The 27,941-nt window shown below is 46.8% G+C and overlaps 1 protein-coding gene across 1 annotated transcript; it reads right to left on the bottom strand.

The window, feature by feature from the left end:
• Positions 1-2,448: 2,448 nt before the first annotated feature.
• Positions 2,449-27,487, bottom strand: TRIM29 (tripartite motif containing 29). Its single transcript, XM_073320898.1, has 9 exons — positions 26,630-27,487; positions 18,574-18,669; positions 16,698-16,931; positions 16,060-16,258; positions 14,660-14,743; positions 9,226-9,315; positions 7,859-7,960; positions 6,575-6,651; positions 2,449-2,617 (listed from the first exon to the last, which is right to left on the bottom strand). Exons 1-9 carry the CDS (start codon positions 27,485-27,487, stop codon positions 2,555-2,557), a joined length of 1,803 nt encoding a protein of 600 aa, XP_073176999.1. The 3' UTR covers positions 2,449-2,554.
• Between the last annotated feature and the right edge of the window lie 454 nt (positions 27,488-27,941).

Here is a 27,941-nt window from a genome sequence, read left to right as displayed (position 1 = left end):
CGGCACAGCGTTGGCCTGCCTGATAAGACAGAATTCTGAGTGGCGTTTCTGCTTTGCTGATCAAGACAAACAAAATAATAAAACAGTTCATGCAAAATTCACCTCTAAGCCTCAGTGCTAATCCACGAGGTACAGTAAGGACAAGAGCCCTGCCTGATACATGATTGCTTTCCATTGGGCGAGAAGGTCTCAAGCAAACTAGGGGTGCTGGCTGGAGAAAGTGGGGGCCTGATTCTTCTCTCACACTGGGGTAAATCAGGAGCAATTCCACTGAAGTCAATGGTGTTACATCAATGTAAAAAATGGTGTGGGCAAGATCAGAATCAGGCCCATAAGAGTACAGATCTAAAGTAGGGAATATCATCGAGATGGGCATGAGACATATATACACTGGGTCTCGGGGAGGCAGAAAGTGGTCAGTTTACCTTATTATAGACATAAGAGCCTGTAATGAAATTCAGATCTAAATCTGAGCTCCCCCCAAAGTTTGTGGGTTGTTTAGATCTGGGGTTCTGGGAGTCACGCCTGTCTCTTAACAAATACACATGAAGGAAGTGGGAGCATTTATCAGACTAAAACAATCAGAGTTCCTTTCAAGAGCCCAGATGGGGGACATTTTTTGTAAAAAGGCAACCGCTGTTGTATTTGGAAGAGAAGCCAGGGAAATCTTTTTCCTAAACTACCCCATCCCTGGTATCTAGACAATGCATCACTGCCTCTTTCCCCTGTGGTTTGTCTTGTTGCTTGCTAAACATATTATATTACTGTGTGCTGTTTCCCTAGGTCCGTGATTTCGGGACCTGTGGTTCCCCACCCCACCCCCCCACGCGCTCCTGACTTAAAACAACAGCATGGTCAGTCGTTTATTTTAATATCACACACATGCACACATGCTACTCTAGCTTTTTTTTTATCAAAGCAAACGGATACCCGAGCCCAACCCCACTCCCACCCAACTCCAATCCCAGCCCCAGCCCCCTTCTCCCTCCCCAGCCCCTTCCTTTCATTTAAAACACGGATATAAAAGAGGAGGCGTTCCAAATATTCTGGAGCAACCATCTTTCAGACTCAGAAGTTTTGTCTGCAGAGTCAGATTAAAAAACAGCACATAGCTTTGCCATGGGGATTAACTACAAAGTAATTTTCAGCAAGCAATAGGTGTGACCTCACTCAACCAGGTGCTGCATGCGTGTGTGAGCGGGGAGCAGGGGTGGGCTGGCTGTGACCCTGAGGAAGGGTTGAACTGAACAACTCACGAAAAGTAGCTGCACACGCTCGCATCTCGGCTCTGCAGCGACTTATCATTGTCAGAGAGCCAGGCCTTGGTCCTGCAATGTGCCTTTAGTTCCAGCAGAAAGCTCCGATGCTCTTGGAGTTTTTCCATCGCTACAATGACCCCTCCCTGTTGCCCAGAGGGAAAAGCTAAGTTGGATGATTGGAACACTAACCGCCTCTGCCCTGCTTTCTGGCTGGCAACGGTCATGCGACCGCTCTGTCCAGAGCGCAGTCAGAAAAGAAACAACCCTGAAATATTACGCTGAGCAACAAAAAAATTAATTCCTGATCCAGAAAAAAATAAGGGAACCAAAATATATAAGCCAATTTTGTTCGGGGGGGAAAAGCGGGGGGTGCCCACCTAAGACATCTAATCAATCTTCCATTAGTGGGATGGATTTTCCTTTTCTTTTTCAATTTGAAGCGATGGCCGGGGGCGGGTGGGGGGAGTATGTTAATGGGATGTAGAGCCTTTTTGCCATCGATTGGGAGCCAGCGCAGGGGAGGAGTGACTGGAAGCGGTTACAGGCTGATGCTTCTTTGGTGGCCACTGTGAGATGGGTGGGTGGGACTCAGAGCTGTCCTTAGTGAGGAGGTGGTGTCCAGCATGTGGTAACCACTGGACATTGGCAAGGGGAAGCCCAAGAGTGTCTCCATAGAGAGGCCAAGGATTGAGTGGCTCACAGAGACAGAGCTGCCCTTTCCACTGATGGGGGCGAGGTCCCTACAGATTAGGTTTGAGGCAGGTGGATGGAGGAGCATAGACAAAGCATGGCCTGCCAGTTCCCGGGATGACCCTGCCTTTTAGATTCAAAGAGGACTTCAGACTCCAACTTGGCACCTTTCACCAGCTCTACAAATTCATTCAACGACGACTATGTGGTCGGGAGAGCAGGAAGCACATGGTATGACACTGTGGAGGGGAAGGGCTCAGTGTATACCATATCCAAGATCCCACCTTCCCCAAAGCACCTAGGAGAAGTAGAGCAATCTGCTCTGCAGGCAGAGGAGGGTGTTGCAAGACAGGGAATAAGAAATCTACAAGGGTTGTACTTGTTACAGTTCTCCGGGGCTGCAGAGCTTTCAAGGGAAATATAAAATGGCCCTGGGACCGAATATGAGTTGGGAAAAGTCCTCATTTCTTCTAGCGCTGACCACCCAATCCAGCCTCTCCAGAGATTAGAGCAGGAAGTTTAATATAGTAGCAGGTTCATATGTGAAAATTCTTGGTTGGTTCTCCACTCCTGGCACATCTGGCTTTTCCCATGGACAGTGGGATTCAAGGTGCCTCATTTGAAGTGATTCCGTTGCCTTTGTTGACGTAAAAGGGACGGTGGTGTGACTGCAATGGAGAATTTGGGGCATGTGAATTAAAAGGACTGTAGCTTGCAGTCTGTCCTTGACTTACACTCAGTTTGCACTGCCTCCACCATCTAATTAGCCCTCCCACATACCCCTTCCACCCAAACTGTTATATATTAACAGTTCCAGACATTTTTGTAGCAGTGAGACACCACCCATTCCCCTTTTTCGGAAACTGGAGCCGCTTGACTTATTCATTGCAAACTTAGACCCTATTCTCCAACTGCACTCAGGCTTCGGGTGAGTTTTGTTCTGAGGCAGAGGGTCTACACCAAGTATCTGCATTAATTAAATCCCACGTGAGCCGTCAAAATAGGACTTAGGTAGTACATGTGTCTGCTGCCAGCCCTCTGGACAGGGCTGAATTTCACCCTTTGATTTTTGTATGTAGCTCTTCATTGCTCAGAACTAAAATTGTGGATGAACTAAAATTTGAATCTATAGGATGCTCACAAACGTTGACCTGTGCACTGTGTGTGATGGGTCAGCTAAATTGCATGGTGTTTTTCTGCTCCCTGGCTGGATGACGCAAAGCCCTTAAATGTGACTGTAAGGAATAACCATTGTTAAATAACCAGTGCTGTTGTCGGTCCTCAAGTCCACATGTGAATATAGGGTTCTGTGTAAAAAAAACCCAGTTTGTGCAAATATTCGTGAATGATAAAGGGGCAGGAACAAAGCTGAACTTGAGCATCTATTTTACAAACTTCCCCCCACTCTATGCATTGCTGCTTTCAGTTGTGCCACTTCCCATCAGCATCTAACCTAGTCATCCTGCTGTTACCACCAGGATGGTCTGGCCATGTTTACCCCTGGGAAGAGTGTGTAGCAAAAAAAACAACCTTGGCTGGAACAAGGGAGCTTGCAGCTCTTGTAAAACACAACAGCCACATTATGGGTTAGTTGTACTAGTTGGTTGCAACATCCCAGACAAGATCTTCAACTCAGAGCCACCTGTATTGGTAAAATCTACCTTGACTTCTCTGCTGTGTGTAGCTGCACCAGCTCAACAAGTCCTCTTAACTACCTCCTGGAATGCAGGGCATTGTTTATGGAAATTACCCAAATGCCTCTGCTCCCAGCAATGTTGCTGGGCCCTGTGAGATCCACTCCAAAAATATGCTGATGTGGCCAGAGTACCAAAGGGTCAAAACTAGTGCAGCCATGAATATGCGCTAAACCAGCACAAAGGTAAATGAGCAAATCAGCCTTTTCATGACCTAGATGCCTCTGCTTAGCACAGGCACAATGGGGTCAAAGCAAAGGCAGCCTTGGTTTTGCTTCATCATGATATACTGACCTAGATCCAGATTGTATTTTGGGAAGGGTTGGATAGATAGCTAAAAGGACTGGTTTGGGCTTATCTCTGTTAATCATGCCAATTAATATCGCATACACTATGCGATGATGAGCATGAGATGGATGGATGGATGTAACATGTCCATCCAATCCTGCTGTTCAGACCACACTTCTAATACCTACTGTTCAATGCCCTCTTGTGTGTCAATTCTATTTGCTTTACAGCTCCAATTTCCAGCATAATTAAAGAAAGAAGAAAAGCTCCCCTTTAAATAACTCTCTGAGGGCCAGCAGTTCTGGCCTCCTGGAGCATTGCAGTCCGGTGCGTGAATTAATATTTACAGGCCTTTTAGAAGGTGGATTACTTAAATACATATTTAAGGCTATTTTAAAAGCCAGATTATTGAACCAATAGACTGTAACAGCTCCTCCAGAGCCACGGCAGTCCAGAGCGTGTGTATCTGTTTTGCAACTTTTTAGTGCTCGTATATATCATCTGGATTGTTTGGTTCAGGTCTATCTGGTGAATATAAGCCATAAAAATAAAATAGCCCCAACTACTGTATGCATGCAAAAGACATCCAAGTGTTTACAGGGAGGAATCTACCCAGACTGTTGGATTAATAACAGGGCACTAGTAAGGGTGTGAATTGCCTTCTTGGAACTGGACTGTCACAACAGGTCCATGCCCACTGTGGGGCTCACTCCTAGTAGACAGTAGATCTGCACTCAGTCTCATGACTGTCAGATGGAACTGGAAAGCCCATTTCTCTAGTCTTGCTTCCCCCATTACAATAATGTGCTATAGCAGCAACTTCCTGGTCTCTCCTAACTTCCCCTACTGCAGAGATATCTCTTATGGGAACATTTTCCCAGCATGCCTTCCTGGGTTGAGTCCTTTAAATTTGGCAGAGCCAAACAGCTGTCACCCTAAAGCAGCCATTTTGCAAGTGGTTGCTGTATTCTTCTCTTCTAGCTGGTAAGTGTGCTTAACTCCTATGTTTTTTTCCCTTTCTAATTCTTAAGGCAATGGCACGTTCTTACAAATGCATAATAATTATTAAAAGATAAACTTTCTTTTGGGAGGGGGAGAAAGGGTTCTTCGTGCATTTAATTTAGATTTTGCAAGATGCTAAGATATTTCAGTGCTAAGGGAGATAAAGGAACCAGGATAGATAGGTTCAAGTAGGTTTTTATGTGATCAGTTGTTTTGCTAAGGGCTTGCTAATCCAGTATGTTTTTTATTTAGGAATTAAATAAAATGGCCTTGCACCTTCTGTAGTCCAGTGTTTCTGATTCCTGTGAATTGAGATATTTTGGTGTTTTTGTGAAGCCCCAGCTCCTGGAGTCAGGCTATTACCTAAGAATCTCTGCTTTTGTGTTGTTGTTGTTGTTTTTTTTAAAGAAAAGTAAGCCTCTAGCCGTCATGGTTTCAAGGAAAACATGAAATATAAAGGCTCAAAAAGCAGAAGGCAAGTAAAAAGAATCAGCCCCAAAATGTACTATTTTTAAAATCTCTTGAGTTTTGGACAGCCTGACTTGTGAGATTTGAACACATGGGGTTGGTAATACTGGTATTTGTTTAGACCAGTAGAAAATGGGTGCAAAACATGACCACATGGGTCTAGGAGTGTTTTATGACTACTTTGGAGTGGTATAAATGATTACATAAGGTACAAAATAGCAATGATTTGGGCCCACTTTTCATAGAGACTGATCCTTGATACACCCCATCAGGCTTCAAGGCTGTGTGATCAGTATGTGAGGTAGTCTTATGCTCCGGTCTGTGGTGCGCAGACTCCACAGAATGTGTTTTCTAGGCACCATAGCCCACACTTATAATAGGTGACCCCCATGCAGCAGTGTATTAACGCCTAGGCCGACAAGGCCTAGGCCTAAAGTGGCAAATTTGCAGGGGCGGCAAATTTATAATAGCAACCAGAGGCGGCTGCTTCCCCTGGTGCCAGTTGGCACCCTCCACCCCCAGTCCCGCCCCAACTCCATCCCTTCCCGGTCCCCTTCCCCAAATCTCTGGCCCCGTCTCCTCTCCTGAGTGCGCCTTGTTCCCCCACTTCCCCCCTCCTTCACGAAGCTGTTTCGCGCACAAGCCCTGGCAGGGAGCAGGGAGAAGCAGGACCCGGTGGCGCGTTCAGGGGAGGAGGTGGAGGCGGAGCGGAAGCGAGCTGGGGTGGGAGCTGCTGGGGGGCGGGGGGGGGGGGGCGGCAATTATTTCTGGGCCTAGGGGTGGCAAAATCATTAATCCGCCACTGCCTCCATGCAGTGAACAGTAATATTGCAGAATTTAAGCAACTGTGGCAAAGTCTAGACTGGAGCAGATTTCCATTTAAAGCCCCAAAATTAAGATTTGAAATGGGGTTGAACCAAAACCCTGCATCCAAACATTTCTGAGCCATGGGCAGGTTTGGAATCTGATCTGAACCATACAACTCTGCCCATCTCCCAGTGACACGGGAGGTGACTACGAAAAATAAGAAATACTGTCACAGGTGAAGTCAGTCGCTGCCCCTTCTCCAGATCCAAAATGCCCCGAAAACTCCCAAAATCCTGTGTGCTCCCATAGCAGTTCCTTCTCTTGCTGAAGCCCCATGAGTGCGCAAGTCCAGGTCTTATCACTTACCAGCATGGACTGCTTGGAGGATTTCCATGTCTGCGGCTGCACCTTTGTCGCTTGGTGTCTCACTATTGCAGGGTAAGCTGCGACAATACAAACTAGCTAGTTAGGAGCAGTGATGAGGTTATGATTTGCTCTGTGTATTACCCCCTTCTTGAAAGCACCATCGGAAATTACAGGATTAGAAAATACATATAGTTAGGAATCCTATCGTCTACCACCGAAATGCTACCACTTCTGGGGTGGATTGCAACATCTCTTAGAATAGTGGCACCACCATTCAACAGTTCAGGGAAAGGGAGTGAAATAATAACCTATCCAGTTAAAATGTCAGGGGAAATTATGGAGGCAGAATGTCATTAGCCAAATTAAAGTTAGGCCAAGATACCAGACTAATTGCTCTAACTCTTACAAAGAATGCAAAGGGATTTTTAATTACTGCAAAAAATCAAGACCTTGGATTTACAGCTTAGCTGAAAGACGGCATTCCAGCAACCCTAATCATAGCTTTTATCCTGAGCTCTCCCGTTCATTTATTGGCCAGGCCTGACTCTGTTTAGCAGGAATTGATGCAATCGCAACTCTTGGCAGTAGCCAGTGAGGAGGAAAGGGTGAAATCCTGGGTCCAGTGAAGTCTGAGGCTAGGATTTCACCCTAAAAGTGCATGTTCCTCTGTTTTAATTGATGGTGATAACACTTTTCATCAGTAGATCTCAAAGTATTTCAGTATCCCCATTTTACAGATGGGGAAACTGAGGCACAGAACAGGGAAGTGACTTGCCCAAGATCACCCAGCAGGCCAATGGCAAAGCCAGGAATAGAACCAATGTCTCTTGGGTCCTAACCCAGGGCTCTATCTACTAGACCACACTGCTGCCCACATTATTAAGATCATAAAGGTGTCTCCATTAGGATATTACAAGGAGGGGTCAATGAATGTCATTCACCAGAATCCCTCCCTCCCCCCCACTACTGCCCAAATAACTCCTTTGCTTTCCCTTCCCTCCCTGCCCCCCAACAAATCACCCCAAACTGTTCATTAGATCTGACAACCCCAAAGTTTAGCAAAATCCTGCATTTCATTAAGCTACTCCCATAACCAAGCTGGAATGAGTGTTCAGGGGGCCACGTGTGCCATTACTCCAGGCTGCCTTTCACAGGGGGAGCAATGGAGAATGGGATTCAACACCCCCCTCAGGTCAGTCACTACAGAATCTAACCCCTGAACAGTGGGGTGGAAGGAGCAGATAGAGGGACGTATAAAGCAGCTAAATCCCCAAAGCCCCATACCAGTCTTAGTGAAGAGGCTCCCATCGGACTGTTTGCTGAAGTCACCAGGTGAGCTCTGCCCCATCTGGGAGAACTGATACGGCATCTTAGTTCCATTGCCTACTGGAAAAGAGAAGAGCTTATGTTACTTTCGAGATGTTGCCTTCCAGGGGTAAAAGTCCTTATCTGTGTAATCATCAATCTGTATAACAGCCTGGCACCTGTTGGGCGAAGGAAACTGAGATCCCTGGGAATGCAAACAAAGGACTGTTAATTACCCAACAGCTATCTCGTTTAGTTTTAATGGATTCTTAAGGGTCAGAAACGAGAAAGGAGAAGGTGGCAGTCTGGGTTTTATAAAGCTGCCTAGGGATCTGAAATCCCAACCTCCTTGGGGGACTTTGAAAACCACAGCAGGACCCATCGGAGGAAGGGAAGGGCCAGAGCTGCAAATGGGGGAGTAGATATGAGGTGGCCAGGCCAGGTGAGAGAAGGTAGATGTTAGCAGGGTGTTTGTATGGTGTCAAAGCTCTGCATAGAGAGGGAAGAGTCTTTCTTCTGAGAAACCACGGCGCGTGTGATGTGGTATGGATGGCACCGGCGCCAGGCCCTAGTAAACCAGTGTGCCACAAACTAGAATCATTAGGCAGACTCCAAGTCTACCAAAGCTCCTTCACCATCAGCCTTTGGGACCCTGGGCAATGCTCAGTGAAGTCATCGGGAGTCCTCACCAGGGCTTTGGATCAGGCCCTTCCTGCTGAGGGGAGTCTAATGGCAGAGCATGTGGTAAAAGGGAGACAATCCTGCTAGCCGTGGAAGAGCTATGAGAAAATGTTAAGAGTATGAACAGAGAAATGAAGAGAGATGGAAGAGGAAGGGCGAGTGTTAAGTCTGGTTGTGCCTAGGGACCAACCAAGAACAGGGCCCAATTGTGCTAGGCACTATACAAACATAGTCTGTGCCCCAAGCTTTCAATCTACACAAAACAGAGATGAGGAGAAGGATGGTCTTGTAGGTAAGCCACGGGCCTGAGATTCAGGAGATCTGCATTCTGTTCCTGTGTCTGCCACAGACTGCCTGCATGACTTTGGTCAAGTCACTTAATCTCTCTGTGCCTCGGTTCCCTATCTGTAAAATGGGAATAGCAATATTTCCTACCTTCCTTTGTCTCTATTTGGATTATAAGGGGCAGGGACTCTCCCCAACTACGTGTAGCACAATGGGGCCCTGAACTTGGTTGTAATGTAGATGATGATGATATAAACCAAATAGAAAAGGTTCAAATAGTGGGATAGGGCTGCCCAAAAGTGTCAGGGTGGCTAAGAGGGCAAGGGTGGACTCGGTAGAAACCGGCGAGAAGCCCTGACACAGGTGGTAGGAATGAATACCTTTCATTGAGAAAGCAGAGTTACCCATGCCAAGTGTCTCCTCTGCATTTTGGAAGGAGGAATATTCCCACGCTCGGTTGCTGAAACTGGCTGCAAGAGAAGAGAATCCAGTTCAGCAGTCAGCTCCTGATGTCCCAGACCTAGGCCCATGCCCTGGTGTTGCTCCACTAAGAGTCCTCCTGACAGACTTAGAATCAGAACCAACACGGTATAGGTGAGGTTAAAGCAAGCCAGAGGGCTCGGTCCAAGCCGCAGAAGAATTGTCTGTCTGTTCTTTTCACAGTGCCCTGGGTGGGAAAAGAAGGGCGGCTTCTCTCTCCCTCTTTCTGAGCTGTGTGAATGAAGCTCCGTCAATGTAACAAAAAGCCATCATTAGTTACATTAAGTTGCCCACTCAAGCTTTGTCAGCATGATGATCTTCCAGAGATACCTGCAGGGAGAGGCTGGGACTCTTGCTTACACACACACTCTCACTTCACCTCCACCACCATAGACTTGTGCTTCAGGGTTTCCCCAGCACTTGCTGCAGAGATGTGGGTTTCCGCTGCTTACCTCTCCTCCAAGCAACCAGGCACTGAGGGCATATGCAAAGAGGAAAGGAGTCGGATCTCCGATATGCGTCTGCTACCACCCTGTGGGCTGCTCTCATTTTAGCACTTCCATTCATGCTCCTTTCACGTGCTGTAACATCTGCACCGCTCCCAGATACAGGGGCAAGTAACCTCCCTGTCCCAACTTTTCAGATGGTTTAAACAGAGAGAGAGCTGCCCCTTGCTAGATGAGGGGTTGAGATGGTCACAAATGACTGATTTGCAAATGAATCCAACTCCAATAACCTTTGACCACATCACTCTAGTACCCAATAGGATTACTTGCACTAGCTGGTTCGGCAGCCTGTCATTGTATATGGTACTGTGGGACCATCAGATTAAGCATTGCATGCTTGCTTCCCTGTAGTATCCTCTAGATAGATCTCTCGCTGCTAATCTGCACATGCACTAAATCATTTGCTTTAGAGAGTGGTGTGTGTGGAACCCCAGGCTGAGAGCCGGGAACTCCTGACTTCTAATTCTAGTGCTGACACGGACTTTGCTGTGTGACCTTGGGCAAGTCATTTCACCTTGCTTGGTTTCCCCATGCGCAGAATAACACCCATGCCACAGGGATTGTTGTGAGGATTTTTGAGTTAGCTACTGCTGCTAGAGCTGGGGTTCTCAGACTGGGGGTCAGGACCCCTCAGGGGGTTGCGAGGTTATTACATGGGGGGGTCGTGAGCTGTCAGCCTCCACCCCAAACCCCACTTTGCATCCAGCATTTATAATGGTGTTAAATATATTAAAAAGTGTTTTTAATTTATAAGGGGGGGTCGCACTCAGAGGCTTGCTATTTGAAAGGGGTCATCAGTACAAAAGTTTGAGAACCACTGTGCTAGAAGGCTCTGAAGCAGATGACTGTCCCTGTATTTAGCAAGTGCTAAGGGGTTCCCTGTGGTGCCCAGTCACAAAACCCCTACTGGTAAAAACCTTTCCTGAAAACTAATTGAGGGGGGTGCAAGGTCCCCAGCACTGCATCAAGAGGGGGTGCCTGTTCAAACGCAGGGAGAGGTGCACTGAGATGGGTATCGAAGGAATGTACAGGTTTGATCGCTTGCTGTGAAGTTATTTGTCATGAGGAATAGTTGTTTGGGATCCAGCCCTCTTTCCTGTTTGTAAATCCTTTATGAACCAATCTTGCTGTCTGCAAATGGCTTTACTACATGTATCTCTTGGCTGAGATCTTTGGACAAGCAGTTTTCAGCCGCCCTGTGTCTTTTGGGAAGTATTCACTTTCTCACTCTGTGCTGTTTGTTATTCTTCAAAGTAGGTGACTTGTTGCCTAAATTACATGGTCTTGATTTTACTCCCTCATTGGCTGATTATAACAGAAATAGCAAATGATTGAGAGCAAATACCAACTAAGGAGTAGCCTTGGTAGGGAACGAATCCCCTGTTCTTGTGCCAATCTGGGTGCCGTTAGGGCCGCAGCTGCTTCTCCTACAGTGTGTACACGCAAATAACAAACCACCAAGGAGTGGCTGAGGGCATTTGTGTGAATTCCAACCATGGCTCTGCAGCATTCAGCCAGCTCTGTGCGCTACTAATCTGTGACTCTCATATGGTTTATTAAAGTGAATGTCCCATTCAGTGCAGTTCTCCATATAGCGACAGACACAAGAGACTCAATCCATTCAGCTTAACCAAGAGTTGGTTAATGGGTGACTTGAACACAGTCTGTAAATTCCTACATGGGGAACAAAGGTTGGATAACGGGCTTTTCAGTTTAGCCGAGAAAGATTAAAACATGATCCAATGACTGGAGACTGAACCGGGACAAATTCAGAATGGAAATATGGTGCAAATGTTTCACAATGAGGGCAATTAACCATTGGAGCAACTGACCCAGGGTCATGGTGGATTTTCCATCACTGGCAATTTTTAAATCAAGATTGGATCCTTTTCTAAAACATCTACTCTAGGTCAGACAGGAATTAATTCAGGGAGATCCTACAGAGTGTGTGATACAGGAGGTCAGATTAGAGCCCTGTTCCTCAAAGGTATTTAGGAGCCTAACTTCCATGGAAGTCAAGTGGAGTTAGGTGCCTAAATACATTGAGGAGCTGGGCCTAGATGATCAGTGGCCTTATAATCTGTGTACAACAGGAGAGGGTCTACCTGCCAAGAGAGCCCCTCTACTTCAGCCTGGGAGTGGTCCCTTCTTCAGCACCTGCAGAGGTTGCTGGCAGATACAGGGGGGCGTTCAGGAGGGCTAGATCTTTGCTCCCAGCCAGGAGGCAATGTAGCAAGATCAGCTTCTCTTTGCTCCCCAGTAAGACAAAGAAGCAGGGGTTCTCCTCCAGCATGGAGTAGGAAGGGGAGGTAACAAGTGGGGCACACATTGGACTGCAGCTCTGAACCCCAGTCTTGTAGGTAGTAATCTCTATGTTCCAAGAGGATTAGCACAGCAGAGCTCAGTGACACTGGACAGAAGAAACTCAAGATTTTTCCCCTCACTTCACTATATCTGCATTCTGTGTGCTCAAATCTCATGCTTCAGCCGCAGTAGTCAGGAAATATCTATCCCCACCATTCTCTCTGTGCAGCGAATATTTCGGTGCATTATAGGGAATTTTCACCTCCCTCTGAAGCATCAGGTATTGGTTAGAGATGATCTCGGACTGCAAAATTCAGATCAAATTTTAAAAGCCCCAAGGCTGAGAGGGGTTCAGGATCCAGGTTTTTGATTTTGACCCATCTCTAGAATTGTCCACTGCCAGAGGCAGGACATTCGGCTTAACAGCCCAAAGACCTGGACCTGTGTGGTAGTTTTTCTGCTTTGAGAGGGGGTGTGGCTGACTTGCAGCCAGCTCTGGGAAATGGGGAGATGGATTCTTTACATGAACTTTGGCCGACAGTCTAGCTTGTCCAGAGTATTTCCCTGATAGGATGAAACCTGTAAAGACCTAAAGCAGCTGTGTCATGACTGCAGCAGCTGCAACTTAGAACCAGGGATGGTTTGGATCTAGGTTCCTTTTTAAATTAACCCACCACATGCAAAATAAAGAAGCCTTCAGAAAATGCCTTTCTCCAGTCTGACAACCAGAACTTGATCCTTGGTTAGGCAGGCTAGTAGGGAATTGTGCAGTTGTGTTGGGCTGAGGAAGAGGCAGGCCCTGAAGCCTTAGTGTACCCTAGCAGCACTGCTGGGATGAGTTCTAGAGTGCTACGTCCTTGTCATTCACACAAACACATGTGGGAGCCAATAAGGCAGCTGCTAGGGAATCCATGTATGGGCTGAAATGGAGAAGAGAATGAGCCTTAAAGGAAAAGTGGGAATCCAGACAAATGGATCAACGTTGGCATTCACATGGCACCCTTGTAAAACCCAGCAGGTGATATTGCAAAACAGGGAAATGCCATTGTTAATTACAGATAGCAGCCACAGGCCTACACTCTGCCCACATCTATTTGTGCAGAGCAACAGCTGTAAACACTGGGCAAATCCAAATGTGGTTTTGGAAACTCAGGAAGCAGAACCTGAAAGGTGACAGTTCCAGATGTCAGATCTATGGGAACCTTAAATATGTGGTTACCATTTTCACATATCTTCTTACTCTCTTCTTGCCTCCTTTTTATTTATATTCATCTATACTGGCAACGAATTCTCGACTAAACTGCACTGTGAGGTCATTTCTACCAGACACAATGGTTGTAGAATGCTACTGATTCAGGAGGGTAACAGTTTATACCTACTTTGCATTTTCTTTGTGTAAGTGACAGAACAAGGTGCAAGGCAGCAGCCCCTTGTCCTCACTAGAGGCTCGTCAACACAGGTAGTTACACAGGTGTACATTTATACTGCTGAACCGACGCTAACGTAACTCACCATGTGGAAACTGTTCTAGGGTTGAAAGTGACATTTTTCTGGTGTTGCTTAAACAGCTTCAAAATCAACCTAAGCTGTACCAGAGAGAGCCACTTTGCATTCTGAAATAGAGTTACACCAGCATAGCTATATTGGCATACTTAGATCACTGTTGTTCTGTTGCTCAGTTTCCCCGTGAAGGCAAGCCCTACGCTAAAAGGTGTGCTTGTGTAAATCATGCTCGCTAACACCTTTGTGTAGACAGGCAAAGTTATATTTTAACATGTGCTAGCTGGTAGGGGATGAACATTACCAGCCAACATGTATTGAAATACTTGTTTTGTTAAAATGTGTAATAATAATAATACCTAGTTCTTATACAGCACTTTCCCCCCATCCATCTTAAAGTGCTTGACGAGAATCGTCATTATCCCTAACTTATACATGGGGAAACTCAGGCAGCGAGAGCAGAGCCATGATTTGCCCAATGTTCCCCAGCTATCCCTTGGCAGAGCGGGGAGTAGAACCCAAGTCTCCTGAGCTTTCCTACACGTTAGCAGGTCGAGGTAAAGAGCTCAGCCTGCTAACTCCTGTTAAAACTTCAAACTGCCCCGTCTTCGCTCGGGTTTTACTTCATGTTGGCTAAGACAAGGTAAGAGCACATCTTTGTCCGAGGGAGAGAAGCCCTGAGCCCTTCTGTGCTCCTACAGGTTTCGCACTGAAGCATGTAAGCATTCAAAGCCGGTTACCCTGGCCAGCACCTTGTCTGTTGCCCTGTTTCAGAGAGTGCAAAAATGTCTCTGTGTTTTTAGGCTAGACAGAAAACATGGGGACAGATCCAGACCTGGCATGAACAGTATGAAAGGGCTGAATTTGCCCGATTCCAGGATGGTGATGTGAAAAGTAAATGGTCAGAGGAAGCAAATTACAAGGCATATGTTGCATGTCTGAGTCTTATCTGCCATGCTTTGTTTAGAGGAAGCCCAGCCGTGGCCGGACAGAGAGCTTGAGAGAAAAGGGTCAGCCACGGTACCTTTTGGAGTCAGGAACATGGAGAATCTCTTCACGTTGTCAGGCTGGTTCCAATCGTAGTTGTTGAGCATGTAGCGGTGATCCCCTGGAGAAGCGGAGCAAAGCCTGGGTCAGCAGGAGGTAGGACTGGAAGCAGCAGAGGCGAGAGGGGTGGGGGTGGGGTGGGGCAGCATAGGCCAGGGCTGTTCCCCTTTGGTTTCTCCCTAAAGGTCTGAGGAAGGCCATTTTGCCCTTGCAAGATGGATCCTTTGAAAATAGACTTCCTTAGTTTTGCAATTCCTACCCAGGGCTCTTTGGAATCCCCTAGGAATGGGGTGAAGTGATGGTGGCTGTACAGCACAAAGCTATCTAAGTGGATTTGACTCTAGGGTCAGGACCCTGTGCAAAGAGCCAACACGAGGCTTACGTGCCGCTTACATCTGACTTCAGCTTAGTTGTGAGGCCTTGAGTGGAATGTGAGCCTTCTGCTAGCTCCCTGCAGACAGGTGAATTTGACCCAATGTTTAGTTTGTTAGTTACATTGGTTTGACTCTTACATTAGTGAATAGAGTTGTCTTTTATTTGCTCTGATTTATTTCTGCAGTATTAAAACTCTCAGGATGCCGTTTGAATGTTTTGCCTCTTTGCAAGACTATTAAGCGGGCACCTGTTGTAACAACTAAGAGTAAGCAGAGTCTCTTTGGAGACTGATATTAAACAGGTTTCACTCCACTAATATATTATTTCTCCCGGTGAAGTTTTTAACAATGGAAGATCAAATGGGTTGCAGGTGAGCTTGTTGGGTTGACTCAGGGGGAATCTGTTAATCAAGGCCAATAAGTAATTGTAGAGTTATTTCCTTGCAGTCACTAGATACACTTGAAAGAAGACAGAGTTTGTAACTGTGGCTTGCAGACATGACAGCTGTAAAGAGTTTTTGGATTACCTTAAATAACTTTTCCCAACAGTTTGAATACCTTTGGACTCATTAACCAGATTCTAAGCAGTGTTCATTAAACTATTGGTAAAATTTTCTAAAGTGCCTGAGATTTGTAAAGATATTTAAGCATTGCTACAATCAGTGTTGGAAGGCCTAAGTCACAGATGGCGAAGTCCAATTGTGTGTTACACAGGAGGGCAGACTAGATGATCACAGTGGTCCCTTCTGGCCTTAGAATTTAGACTCTTGAATCTTCAAAAGTGACTCAGAAGCTTAAGTCTGTTGACCTTTGAGCTCTGACTTGATCACTGACTTTGGGTCACCTCCTTTGCTGGACTCTGGGAAATGGGCACAGCTGGCTGGAAAATTTCAATGGGAAAAAAAAAGAAGGTTGAAGGTTTTTTTCCCAGGGAAATACTGTGACTCTGGATATGAACAGAAAGCAGAAAGAGGGAGGGAAGAGCAACTCAGGGAAACGCTACCATTCTCCATATGATTCCTCTCTATGAAGTTCCGGCTGAGGTCTGCCTTGCAGATCTTCTCCACGTGTCTCATGCAGACGTTCAGCAGATCATCGCGGAGGAGCCCCATCGACGGGCTCATGGTGTCCCCGTCCAGCAAGACGCTGTAAGTCGGGAGAGACGGCGGGGCGATATAGTTCCTCATCATTGCGCCAAATTCCTGCCAACCCAGAAGGTGTGGAGGTTAAAGTACCGAGAGGCTGGAATGCAGAGAAGGCTAAAGAGAGATTTGGGTACAGGAGAAGTTAGATGCAATGGAGATGAGGGCTCTGAGGAGGCTGGGGGATGTTAGATTTCAGGAGAGGTATCAGGGTCAATCAGCTAAGATTGCGCATCGCTCATAGGCAATATGGTATCATGTGAACTCCCTCTGAAATTGGGTGAAAGCCTTGGATACCCTGCTCAGCTAGCTGATTCCTGCTTATGTCAGGGGTATGTCTCCAAAAAAACAGACCCTAACATTTCACAGCAAGATTGCCAGCCGGTATCAGTTGACCCCGTTCTGTTATGCCTGTGGCACCAGCTGGATCATCTGCCCATCAAAGGTATCCCTTTCTCAGTAGAAACAGGAGTGGAGGAAAGATGCAGCCTCGATTTACCTGCAGGAAGAGAACGGAGTCGCTGATCTGATGTATCTGCTCCCTGGTCTCCTTGTCCTCCTGCAACAGCTTTGCCCTCTCTTCTAGCTCCTCCACAATTTCTTTTATGTTCTCCACCGCGGTCTTTTCCCTCTGGTCCAGGGCAGCCTTCACCTCATCCCGCTGCTTCTCCAGGTCGCGGACCAGCTCTTTGTAATGCTGATCCACGGTGGCTTTCTCGTTGGTGGTGAAATTCTAGTGGGGGGATATAGAAGGTGCATGGCATGAGGCTCTCGCACCGGGGACTCCAGCAATCGAACACAACCGCAATGTAGATTCAGGAGAGGAAGAACAGCATGATGTTGGAGGCAGACATCCCTCCCCAGCACCTCCAGCTATTCCACACATGGCCAGGCCCCTTCATCCCGTTAGGCAGCATTTGTGCATGCAGATCCCCTATCCTATCAAAACGCAAGCTGGAGAGGCTGAAATCCTAGGCTGTGTCGGGAGAAGTGTAGCATGGAGACTTCTTAGAGGGTAAGTTCTCTGGGTTAGGGACCCTGCCTGTGTTTGGGCAGCACCCAGCACAATGGGGCCCTGACCCTGGGTGGGGTTTCTGGGTGCTACTGCAAAATAAAGATTCATCAGTGTCACTTAAAGGGAGTCACTTACTAGAGTGAAACTCTTGAGACTGAGGCTTGGGGGGTGGCAGAGCATTCTTAGCAGCCAGCCCATGGGAGCAGAGATCCTAACCTAAGGTCTGGCCACGCTATAAAAGTTACATTGGTATAACTCTATTTGCTAGGGTCGTGTTCTACCAGTATGGCTATAGCATTATTACTTCTAGTGTGTATGCAGTTGTACTGATATAGCTTACCAGGAGAAGCACTTTTGTACCGGTGTGAATATGTCCACGCTTGGAGGGTTTTTGCCATGTTAACTATACCAGTGTATACACTATACCAGTGTAGTGACAGTAGCAAACATTTCTAGTGTAGACAAGCCTATGTCCCTTGGACTTTCAAGAGAGTCCTAGGTTCTGAAGTGACACTTGAAAATAAGTCACTTAGGCCCATGTCCTCAATGGTATTTTGGTGCCTAATTCCTTCTGAAACCAATGGAAGTACCTAAATACCTTTGAGGATTGGTCCTTTGGCCCTTTTGAAATTGTGTCCCAGAATGACCAAGGATAGCCCCATGTTCAGGCCGAAGCTTTCTAGCTTGGCTTCCCAAAATAATATTAAAGGAAAAAAGAAAACCAAGGTACAGTTGTGGAAGGATTGAGAGAAGGCAGGATTTCTTGTTGACTGTACATAATTTGTTGGGCCTGGTGTACAGGTAGGGTATGAATTATGTTGGCCGATATTTACATTGGTCCCCTCCTGTGGATGTAGATATACCAGTATAGTGTATACCCTTTTCCATACAAAAATAAGCTGTATCAGTATAAGGCACCTTTCTATTGGTATAACTTGATCCATATTGCGGGGGCTGAATCATTTTAACTATGCCAGTATAGTTGAGCCAACCCAACCTTTGGAGATGACAGCTGGACGGAGAGAAAGCACCAGTAACCCCAGGCAAGAAAGTAACAAGGATAATCATCTAGCAAGTCCATCTTCTGTGTTCTTGGTCTCCTACAGGGTGTGTCATGAGAGAATTGCAGCAGACACCATTCTCCCAGACTTAGAGTGAGTGTGGTTGATCAGGTGACAAGAGAGGAGTGGAAGGAGGGAGAAATGAGTGTGATGTGAAAATATGAACCGGAAAATCAGAGCACGGGAAAAGGGGGCAGGCAAGAGGGGCAGGCAAGTATGAAAAACACTGGAAAGTGTGTGGGTGGGTGGGTGGGAAGGGAGCATTTGGGGAAAGCCAAAGAGAAACATCCCATCCTCACCTTGATGCGATCCTTCTCCTTTTGCCACTTATCCACTTCATCTTCTACCTCTATGATCTTCAGCTGCAGCTGCTCTTTCTGCAACGAGAGCTCAGCCTGTGGGAGGGAGGAGAGGGGGAGACCTGTGAAATCGAGCAGCGTATGGCCTACTTCAAAGAGAATTTCTGCTTTTACTTATGCATTTGGCCCTGAACCATAATGGCTGGGAGCTACAGGCTCCTGGCACCACTTCAATGGAGATCATACCCTGGCAGCTGGAAAAGATCCCAATGCCTTCAGCTGGGTCAAGAGATGTGGCTCCCTAAGCAAAGGAAGCAGCAGAATCTCCTGCTTGGGAAGGGTGGGATTGCAAATGGTACTGCTTTTAATCATGCTGGAGTCATTAGCTAGAGGGCAAGAGGCTTGTTTCAAAATTCAGCTGGGTATGAAATGAAGGGCCCAACCCAGGGCGTGTTTGTGCAGCCCTAGCAGTTTTCATGTAATTATGGAATGACGTTTGATCAGTGTTGCAACCAGGGGATGACGCCCCCGGCAGGAATTCTGTTTAGACAGGACTGTGGATTAATTTGCTCTTAGTCTAGGGTTTTAATGTTCTCATAGAGCTGGGTGAAGGCAGCAAGGGGGGAAAAAAAGGGGGTGCGGGGATGACTGGGAACATTTGCTTGGTCTAAATCCGCAACTTTCCTTTGATACCTTCATGAATCCCTTTTATTGGCTTCTCACGAACATTTGTACAACTGCTTTATTTGTTGATGAGAATGTTCATGTAAAGAGAGAGAGCCCGAATACCTATGCAATTACGGGTTTGTGTAACCCACCTATCAGTGTTTGCTGTGTTTCCCTCCACATTCTGTCTTCAAAGGGTGAGGTTGGGATAGTTCCCACCTCTAGAGCCTAGCGCAGGTTGTAGAGATTCATATCTTTAGCTCCGGAGGTCCCTAGTCCAGTCCCTGGATCAGCCAAGATGGGTGGCTATCCTCTTTGCACAGCACAGTGAATTGCATCCGGAGAATGTGTGGCTATTTCAAGGTCTTCCACGTCTGGGTAATAAGGCTGGGTTTACACTATAACTGTAACCAAGTCAGGGAATCTGGCTGTAATGCTGGTGTGCTTACGATATGATTCAGTTGGGCTGTATCCCATAGCTAAGCTAAAGCTAGTTTCAAAGATGCAAAGTACCTTTAACTCTCACTGGCTCCGCTGGCAGCTGGGGTCACTCACTGTGTATGTAACCCACTCTGTCCCTGTTTCTGGGGTACTAAGTTGGGCCACATAGAGGTGATTTAGCTGCTACAGCTGTGGCTAACAAAAGTAGATCTTCTAGCTACTTCTAGCAATTTCAACCACCCTTGTAACTAGGTTCCCTATCTTAATTATAGTTGTAGTGTTAGTAGGATCTAAAGGTTTCAGTCATCCAGTCGCGTAGTGGAAGGAGTACCATGTGACTTAAGAGATCAGCTGCACAACATAAATAATGCACATGGCAGAAAGTCAGCCAAACAAGAGCAACCAAGCTCCAGCGAAGGAAATCTATTTACTAGGTTCTTACACTTGTGCCCATCATCATAGTATCAGAGTGCCATCTTGAGCTTGGGCAAACCACAGCAGCTTTTGAGACCCATTGATTCTAACTGTCCCTCTTTAATAAGTCCGTATTTATCAGGGGAAACATAATTTGCCAGGTTTTTTCCCCTTTTAAAAAAAAAAATCCAGCCACTCCAATATATCTCAGCGGAGTTAAAAGTTGCATCCCTGTTTCTCCCGCAAAATCTCTCTCACAACAGTCTTTGCTTGTTGGAATCTGTGATCCTCTAAAAAGGTCTCCCAAACCATTTTATGGTTCCTAGGTCCGGGGAGGTCCCTCTGGGCTATTGGACTGTGACCAGCCACATAGTCATGTCCTGGAGTTCCAGGTGTACAGAGGTTGGAAAACAGACATAAGCAGGTTGAGTGGCTGGGGAAGGGATGCGTCTGGGGCTTGTTCACCTACCAACCCCGGCTCACATACAATGAGAGGAAGAAGGGGGATTGGCCTCAGGAAAAGGTACTGTGACAATGGGCGGGGGGCTATACAAATATCGAAGATAGAGGAGATTTTGCTCAGAGCAGGAAGGTGAAGGGATGAGACTTAATTCCTTGATTTGTGTTTAAGGAATAGGTTACCCGGAGCAGCCTATGCTGGAACCGTCCCTGACCACGCAGCAGCCTGCCTGAAGGCTTTCTTTCTCTCCCTCAGGCTGTGCAATATCATATATGTGTCACAGTCAACCATTGGTGCAGAGGTGGGACGCCATGGGATGCGAACCCTTTGGATCCAAGCCCCCATTATCCTCGAATAGCCAGCCCAAATTCAGAAATGAACGGCAAGGGGTTTTCACAGACAGCCAGGTCTGTTGGGTTACCTTGTGGTAACACTGAATGGTTAGTCAAGGAAAGAGTTGGACTACGAAGGTGGCTTTCTCGTAAGGGTTATTGGTATCATTGTCAAGAACAAGATCTTGGCCATGTGGCTGAAAAGCAAGTGGCAGTGTGGAGGGGTTTAGGTCTGCAGGGCACTGGGGCTTTCTTTGGGATGGATCGACCCTTTCTGAAGGGAGGGGGGGACTGGATAGAAAGCGCTGTCAGGAGAGTTGAAGCTGATGGATGGATGGTGGTGGTGATGATCCTGAATTTTGATGGTACTTTTTATGAAAATGGATCCCAACAAGATTTCCCCAATTATTACTAGCTCATTGTATAAGTTATAATTATCCCTGCCTCCAGCACTGAAATGCAGCTGCCTCTGGGGAGGGGTGAGGCAGCTGTTTTAACAAAAAACACTTCTCTATGATTTAGAGCAAGAATACAATTTTTGGTGTAAATCAGAGGCAATTTAGGTAGCCGGAATCTAACTATTGTAGATATCCACACCAGATATGGCACCAGGGCCAAGAGCAGATGGGAAAGCTTACGAAGACACCAGCAAAAGGCAAGGAAGATGCAGATTAAATCAAGTGGATTGATAGCGGGGGAGAGGGAGTAACTGAAGCAAATTAGAGTGCTCTGTGGAGAGGTAATTTATAACAAGGATGGAAGATGCAAAACCTCTTCACAGAAAAGAACAGGGAAAATAATCTAAGGATAGGCTGGGAGTAGAAGGGAAAGAGAAGGAAATGTGAATACAGCATAACTAGTGACAAGAGAATTAAAAGATCTGAAGACAAAGGTCCCAATTCATTAGTGGGTAAGAACCACCCACACTGGATCAGACAACTGTCCATCTAGCCCAGTGTCCTGTCTTTTGACAGTGGCTGATGACAGGTCCTTCAGAGGGAATGAACAGAGCTGGACAATTTATTGAGTGATCCATCCTCTGTCGTCCACTCCCAGCTTCTGGCAGTCAGAGGTGTAGGGACACCCAGAGCATGGGGCCGAGTCCCTCGCCATCTCGGCTAATAGCCATTGATGGACCTATTCTCTGTGAGCTCATCCAGTTCTTTTTCAAACCCAGTTAAGGGTCTGAGCACATCCAAGCACACAACCAGAGGGTTTGGGGAAAGGTGCCTCTTTGCTGCCTTTATTCTGGGGCTACCTGGCAGGCCGGTTTAGCATCCAGTGTAGATTAAAGCAGCCTCAGGGCTGGCCTAAATTCCACTCAGCTGCTTGTGGCCCAAAGGGGCTATTCTGGCAGCTGGGAATAGCCGGAGCACAGTGAGGCTTCAGCCACCCCCACACCTATGCATGGGAGCAGCCTTACAGGAGGGATTTTTAGGATATCATAGAGACAATGTGCCAGCTCTACACCACTTAGGGAAAATTCCCCTGTGCTGAAAGGCTTCCCCAAGGTCCAGATCTATTAGCTTTGCTCTGATACTGTGCAATTTTTTCCCAATAGTTTAAGAACCAAACAGTGTGGGGGGGGGGGAATTGGGTCAAGCTCTCCCTCCCATAACGGTCTGCAGAATGCAAAGCTTGGAGAACCCCTGCTCAGGTTACTCCTGGCCTCACCTACATTGGTGGATTTGGCCCTGGTTCCTGTGTGACTGAACTTGCAACAACACAAAATCTTAACGAAGAAGCAAAGTTGCTCTAAGCAATGATGTGCAGCTTACCCAGTCTTCAGGTTGTCAGTAACTACACCTGAGCAAGGTGTGCTGCCCTCGAATAGAGTGTCTGCATTAAGATCACATCTAGGAGAGTAGCAAGACTTCTCCAGTGGCTGAAACCTCCACTGTACACAAGGTCTCATAGACAAGCCAAACCAAAACCTCACCTTACATCAATGGGGGGGAGGGGGGAAGCTCCTCCATTGTGTGTATCAGTGCACTGTTTGCTCTGTAGCAGACAGTCTGTAACAATACAGAAAGGGCCGTGAGTGGAAGCACCATCAGAATCAACAGTCAATTTCAAAGCCTTGTTCACCCCTTTTAAAGGCGTCCCCTTTAGAAGCCGCTTTGTTGAAACGAGCAACGCCCAGTTCCAGTCACTGAATGTCAGTTCTCAACCACTTCATTAAACCTGCTGTACAATGTAAACTTTTCCTTAAAGGGAAAAGAAAAAAATATCAAAGCACTCTCCACTAGATATGATCTGACACACAGAGTATTAAGGCTAGGGATGGACGGTAATGCAATGCTATTTACAGATCAGTGGTTGTTGGGTATTTCCGATGCGTCCTTGCTTGAAAACAGGCCTACAAAACTGGTTGTGAACTGAGTGTCTCCTTTTAAAATGCTGGGTGTCATCTGTGCTGCAGAATTCTCGTGGGGAATCAGTTTTGTGTGTGTGCATTTGCTATCGGCGGCCATCATTTGCCGATGTTTTGTACTGCTATCTTAGCTTTATGATTTGTTGCTTTTTAAACAGCCTGGCCCTGAGGATGTGTTACTGTTTGTTTAAATCTGTAGTAGGAAACTAACCAGGAAGGGGCCTTGTGGAGGTTTTAAGCAGATACTCAGCAGTGTAGCAGAGGGAAAGACAGGGAGAGGCAGGATGGTCTGGTGGGTGGACTGCTATCCAGGAGACCAGCGTTCAATTCCCTGCTCCACCACAGACTTGCCTGTGTGATATTGGGCAAGTCACTTTGTCTGTCTGTCTGCCACAGTTTCCCATCTGTAAAATGGGGATAACAATATTGCCCTACCTCGCAGGGGCGGTGTGAGGGTAAACGTATTAAAAGGATTGTGAGGTGCTCAGACTCTATGGTCAGGGGACTGTAGAGGTGCCTACAATAAGGAAAATACAGTTTGGTACGTGAGACGCTGGTGCGTCTTACTGTGTTTTCAGGCATTCAAAGCAATCAATAGGATCAAGTGTAACGGGAAAGAAAAATAATGTATATGGGATAAATTTCAGTGGGTTCCAAGGCAGGAGAATCCCTACAGATTTCCCTTGTTATTAGATGATGATGAGCAGCAGAAGGACCTGATTGTATGTAGGAGGTTTCTGGACTCCAGTTTGTGGTGGCCTTTTAATTCAAGTTAATTAGCTTCCACCACTCACAAGCCATTATAAATACTAATATAGACACTTTCCCATGTTCCTTTCTCATTATGTCTCAGCCTAGAGTGAATTAACCAGCACCAGAAACAAACGAGTAACTACAGTTGAACTAATTGATTTCCAATTAATTCACGTTCCAACATGGCCAAAACCTGTAGTCTAGAAAACCCTTGTGCATGTGAGTGATTCATATTGATAAACCCCTAAATCCTTTAGGCTTAGCAGCAATGGAAACAACAACCGTTCAGGGATGTATTTGAAGTCCTGTTTGAGTTCCCCAGGGGCTCTGCCATGGCACTAATGAGAGCCAAATAAATAGCCACAGACAGATATGAGAAATCAAATAACATCACTTAAATCCTGAGTGAGGGGGGAGGCTATCTTTCTGCCCAGTTGTGGTCACTTGCTTACAATCAGGATGTTCTAGGTCCATTGCGCAACAGCAAGGATACAGGGCCGCTTGGAGACCTGAGTTAATCAGAAGCGCTAGAGAGAACATGGTGGCCAGTGTTCTAAGGCAGAGAGCAGAGATTAAGTGGGGACCTCCCTGAGATCAGACATGATGTTAAAGGGAACAGGGGCGATGCAGATGCTACAAAGCATCAAATGTAACAACGAGGCATGAAATTAACCTGTAGACTGAGAAAGACCTTCAGGGATTTAGATGGGATTTCTTTATACAGAGAGTTGCTGAGATATGAGCAAACCATCACTTAGGCTGGTTTTAAAAAGCAGCTAGATGAGGACAATGTTGCAAGCAAGATTACAAACTGCATATGAGAGGATGGAGATTAGATAGACTTCCCTTCTTCACCATTAACATATCTGATCATTCTAGGTTCCCTGGGAATCCCCCTTGCATGCACTTAACTGAAAAGGGTAGGCAGTTTCCTTTTGCTCGGTCTTGGGAAGAGTTAAACCAGTTCTCTGTGTTTAGTGTCGCTGAAGAATTCTCAGCAGCTCTGTCCATATTGGAATTTGTATTGTCCTGTTCACCATGGTATCTGAGGGGCTTCCCAATCCTCAAAGGAAGGATGAGTTTGCACTTAAGGCACAGGAATGAGATCTGGGTTCATTTCCTGACTCTGCCACAGATTTCCTGTGTGACCTTGGACAAGTCACTTGATCTCTTTGTGCCTCAAGTCCCCCATGTGTAAAATGGGGATAATCAACCTTTCTTTCTGTCATATCTATTTAGATTGGAAGGTCTCTGGGCAAGGACTAGCCCACACAGCACCTAGCACAATGGGGCTCTGACCTCAATCCATGCCTCTGTAGTAAGCATACCACATCCACGCAGCAAACAGACTGTAAACAAAGGTAGGAAGGTCTTTCTTTAGCCCTTACTTAATAGTGAGGGTACTACACTCTTTTGCAGATGCCCTCTCATTAGGATTCATAGAATCATAGAATATCAGGGTTGGAAGGGACCCCAGAAGGTCATCTAGTCCAACCCCCTGCTCGAAGCAGGACCAATTCCCAGTTAAATCATCCCAGCCAGGGCTTTGTCAAGCCTGACCTTAAAAACCTCTAAGGAAGGAGATTCTACCACCTCCCTAGGTAACGCATTCCAGTGTTTCACCACCCTCTTAGTGAAAAAGTTTTTCCTAATATCCAATCTAAACCTCCCCCACTGCAACTTGAGACCATTACTCCTCGTTCTGTCATCTGCTACCATTGAGAACAGTCTAGAGCCATCCTCTTTGGAACCCCCTTTCAGGTAGTTGAAAGCAGCTATCAAATCCCCCCTCATTCTTCTCTTCTGCAGGCTAAACAATCCCAGCTCCCTCAGCCTCTCCTCATAAGTCATGTGTTCTAGACCCCTAATCATTTTTGTTGCCCTTCGCTGGACTCTCTCCAATTTATCCACATCCTTCTTGTAGTGTGGGGCCCAAAACTGGACACAGTACTCCAGATGAGGCCTCACCAATGTCGAATAGAGGGGAACGATCACATCCCTCAATCTGATTCCAGCCCTACAAGCTTCTGTACTTGCGAACAGCTCAGTAAAAACAACACTTGGCATTGACAGTGCAGTTTCTGTCTCAGCAAAGGAAGGGCCAGCATTATTGTCATCTCCACAGGGGGAAAAAACAACCCCAGAGAGGTTCAGACCAACCTTTCAAAAGTGGCCACTGATTTTTTGAGGACCGCCACTTTTGGGTCCCCAACTGGAGACACCTTGAATCCGAGCCAGGCCCTACCTGACTACATTTGCGTACCGAAAAACTGAGGCCTTCAAAATGTGAGGTCGCTCTTAAAAAATTGGGACTTAAATGATATGCTCAAGGTCACACAGTGAGCTAGGGGCACAGCCGGGGCTAGAACCCAGGTTGCCCCACCCTCAATCCCCAAGATCAGTCTGCTAGACCATATCAGCACCTTACTAATGTCATCTAGTATACCGGCAATGTCTGGTCAAGGACACTGCACATGCTCCACCCCCCTGTGTAAGTAACTTTATACCTAGACATTCTTTGGGGTGGGGAGAGTTGCGGGGTGGGAACAGAACAGGGGCTATCAACTATTTAGATGAGTGGAAAGAATGATGGGAACAGGCAGTGGGGAGCGTTACCTCTTTCCCCGATTTCTCAACCTCCACCGTCACTGTAGTGTGGTTCTTGTGCTCCTGGAACATGCAGAGGTAGCAGATGCACATCTGGTCTGTCTGGCAGAACAGCTCCATGGTCTTGCCATGCAGCGGGCACTTCCTGGCTTCAAAGTCCTTGATGGGGTCCAGCAGCTGGTGATCCCGGAAAGCAGCCCCCTCCAGATGGGGCTTGAGGTGCAGCTCGCAGAAGGAAGCCTGGCACACCAGGCAGGACTTCACTGCCTTCTGCTTGTTATCGATGCAGGAGTCGCACAGGACCTCCTCTAGCTTCACCCGGGGTCTCGACCCGGACACTCTGTTGGCGGTGTTGTAGCTGGGTCTCTTCAGGTCCCCTGTCTCCACCAGAGGGAGGGAGGGCTTCTTCAGATCCCCCATCTGCCCGCTTGAGTACCCTGACCTCCTGCCCTCTCCTTCACTGGAGAAGAAGGTCTTTTTCGACTCTGCCAAGAAGAGCGGTTTCCTCAAGTCCCCTTTGTCTACAAAGGAGATGGGGGGCCGACTCACATCCCCAAGCTGCACCCCAGGGTATGATGGCTTCTTCCCATCCCCTGAATCCATGCTGAAGTAGGTTGACTTCTTCTCGTCTGACTCCACAAACTGGATGATCGGCCTCTTCCAGTCAGTCCCTGAGTAGATAGAGCTCTTCAGTTTCCCTGTCTCCACAGAAGAACTGCCAGTGTTTTTGGCATTTTCCTTCTCACCCCCACTGGGACTGGTGGACTTCTTCAGCTCCTCTCCATCTTTCTTAGGGGTGGACAGACAAGTCACATCTTCTTGGTTCCCAGCCACGCCATTTGTCCTTGCGGCACACCCTGTTTCCATTGTGCAGAGGGATGAATTGGCCTTTCTCTACCCTTGCTCCTTTCTCAGCCCTCTAGGCACGGAGCAGATCTTTGGCCAACTGCTCTTCTCTGTAGAGCAGGCAACCTTGCTGGTGGTTGGGTCAGCAAGGAGTGGAGGCAGAATGCAGGAAAGCCTCTGCCTAAATGACACACCTTGAGCTGCTGGGAGGTGGAGAACACCAGAACTATGCTGGGTAGAGCAAGAGAGAGAGATGTTACAAAGGGATCAGAAGCCACAGCTGTGTGATTAATTATACAAGGCAGCCCACACCCAGAACATTCTTGCCTAACCAGGTTTTGGGAAGAAGGATTGTTTATATCCTTTTTTTAAAAAAAGAAAAATAATTTTGATTAAGACGCAGCAACTGGTTCTGCAGCTTGTTTCGAAAATAATTACTTTTTTTGCCATCAGGAGCTGAGCTTACCTCCTTGCA

This window comes from Lepidochelys kempii, chromosome 22, assembly GCF_965140285.1.
Source record: "Lepidochelys kempii isolate rLepKem1 chromosome 22, rLepKem1.hap1, whole genome shotgun sequence".
Taxonomy (NCBI): Eukaryota; Metazoa; Chordata; order Testudines; family Cheloniidae; genus Lepidochelys; species Lepidochelys kempii.
Note: the sequence above shows the minus strand (reverse complement) of the source record. Positions and strands in the feature narration are given on the sequence as shown.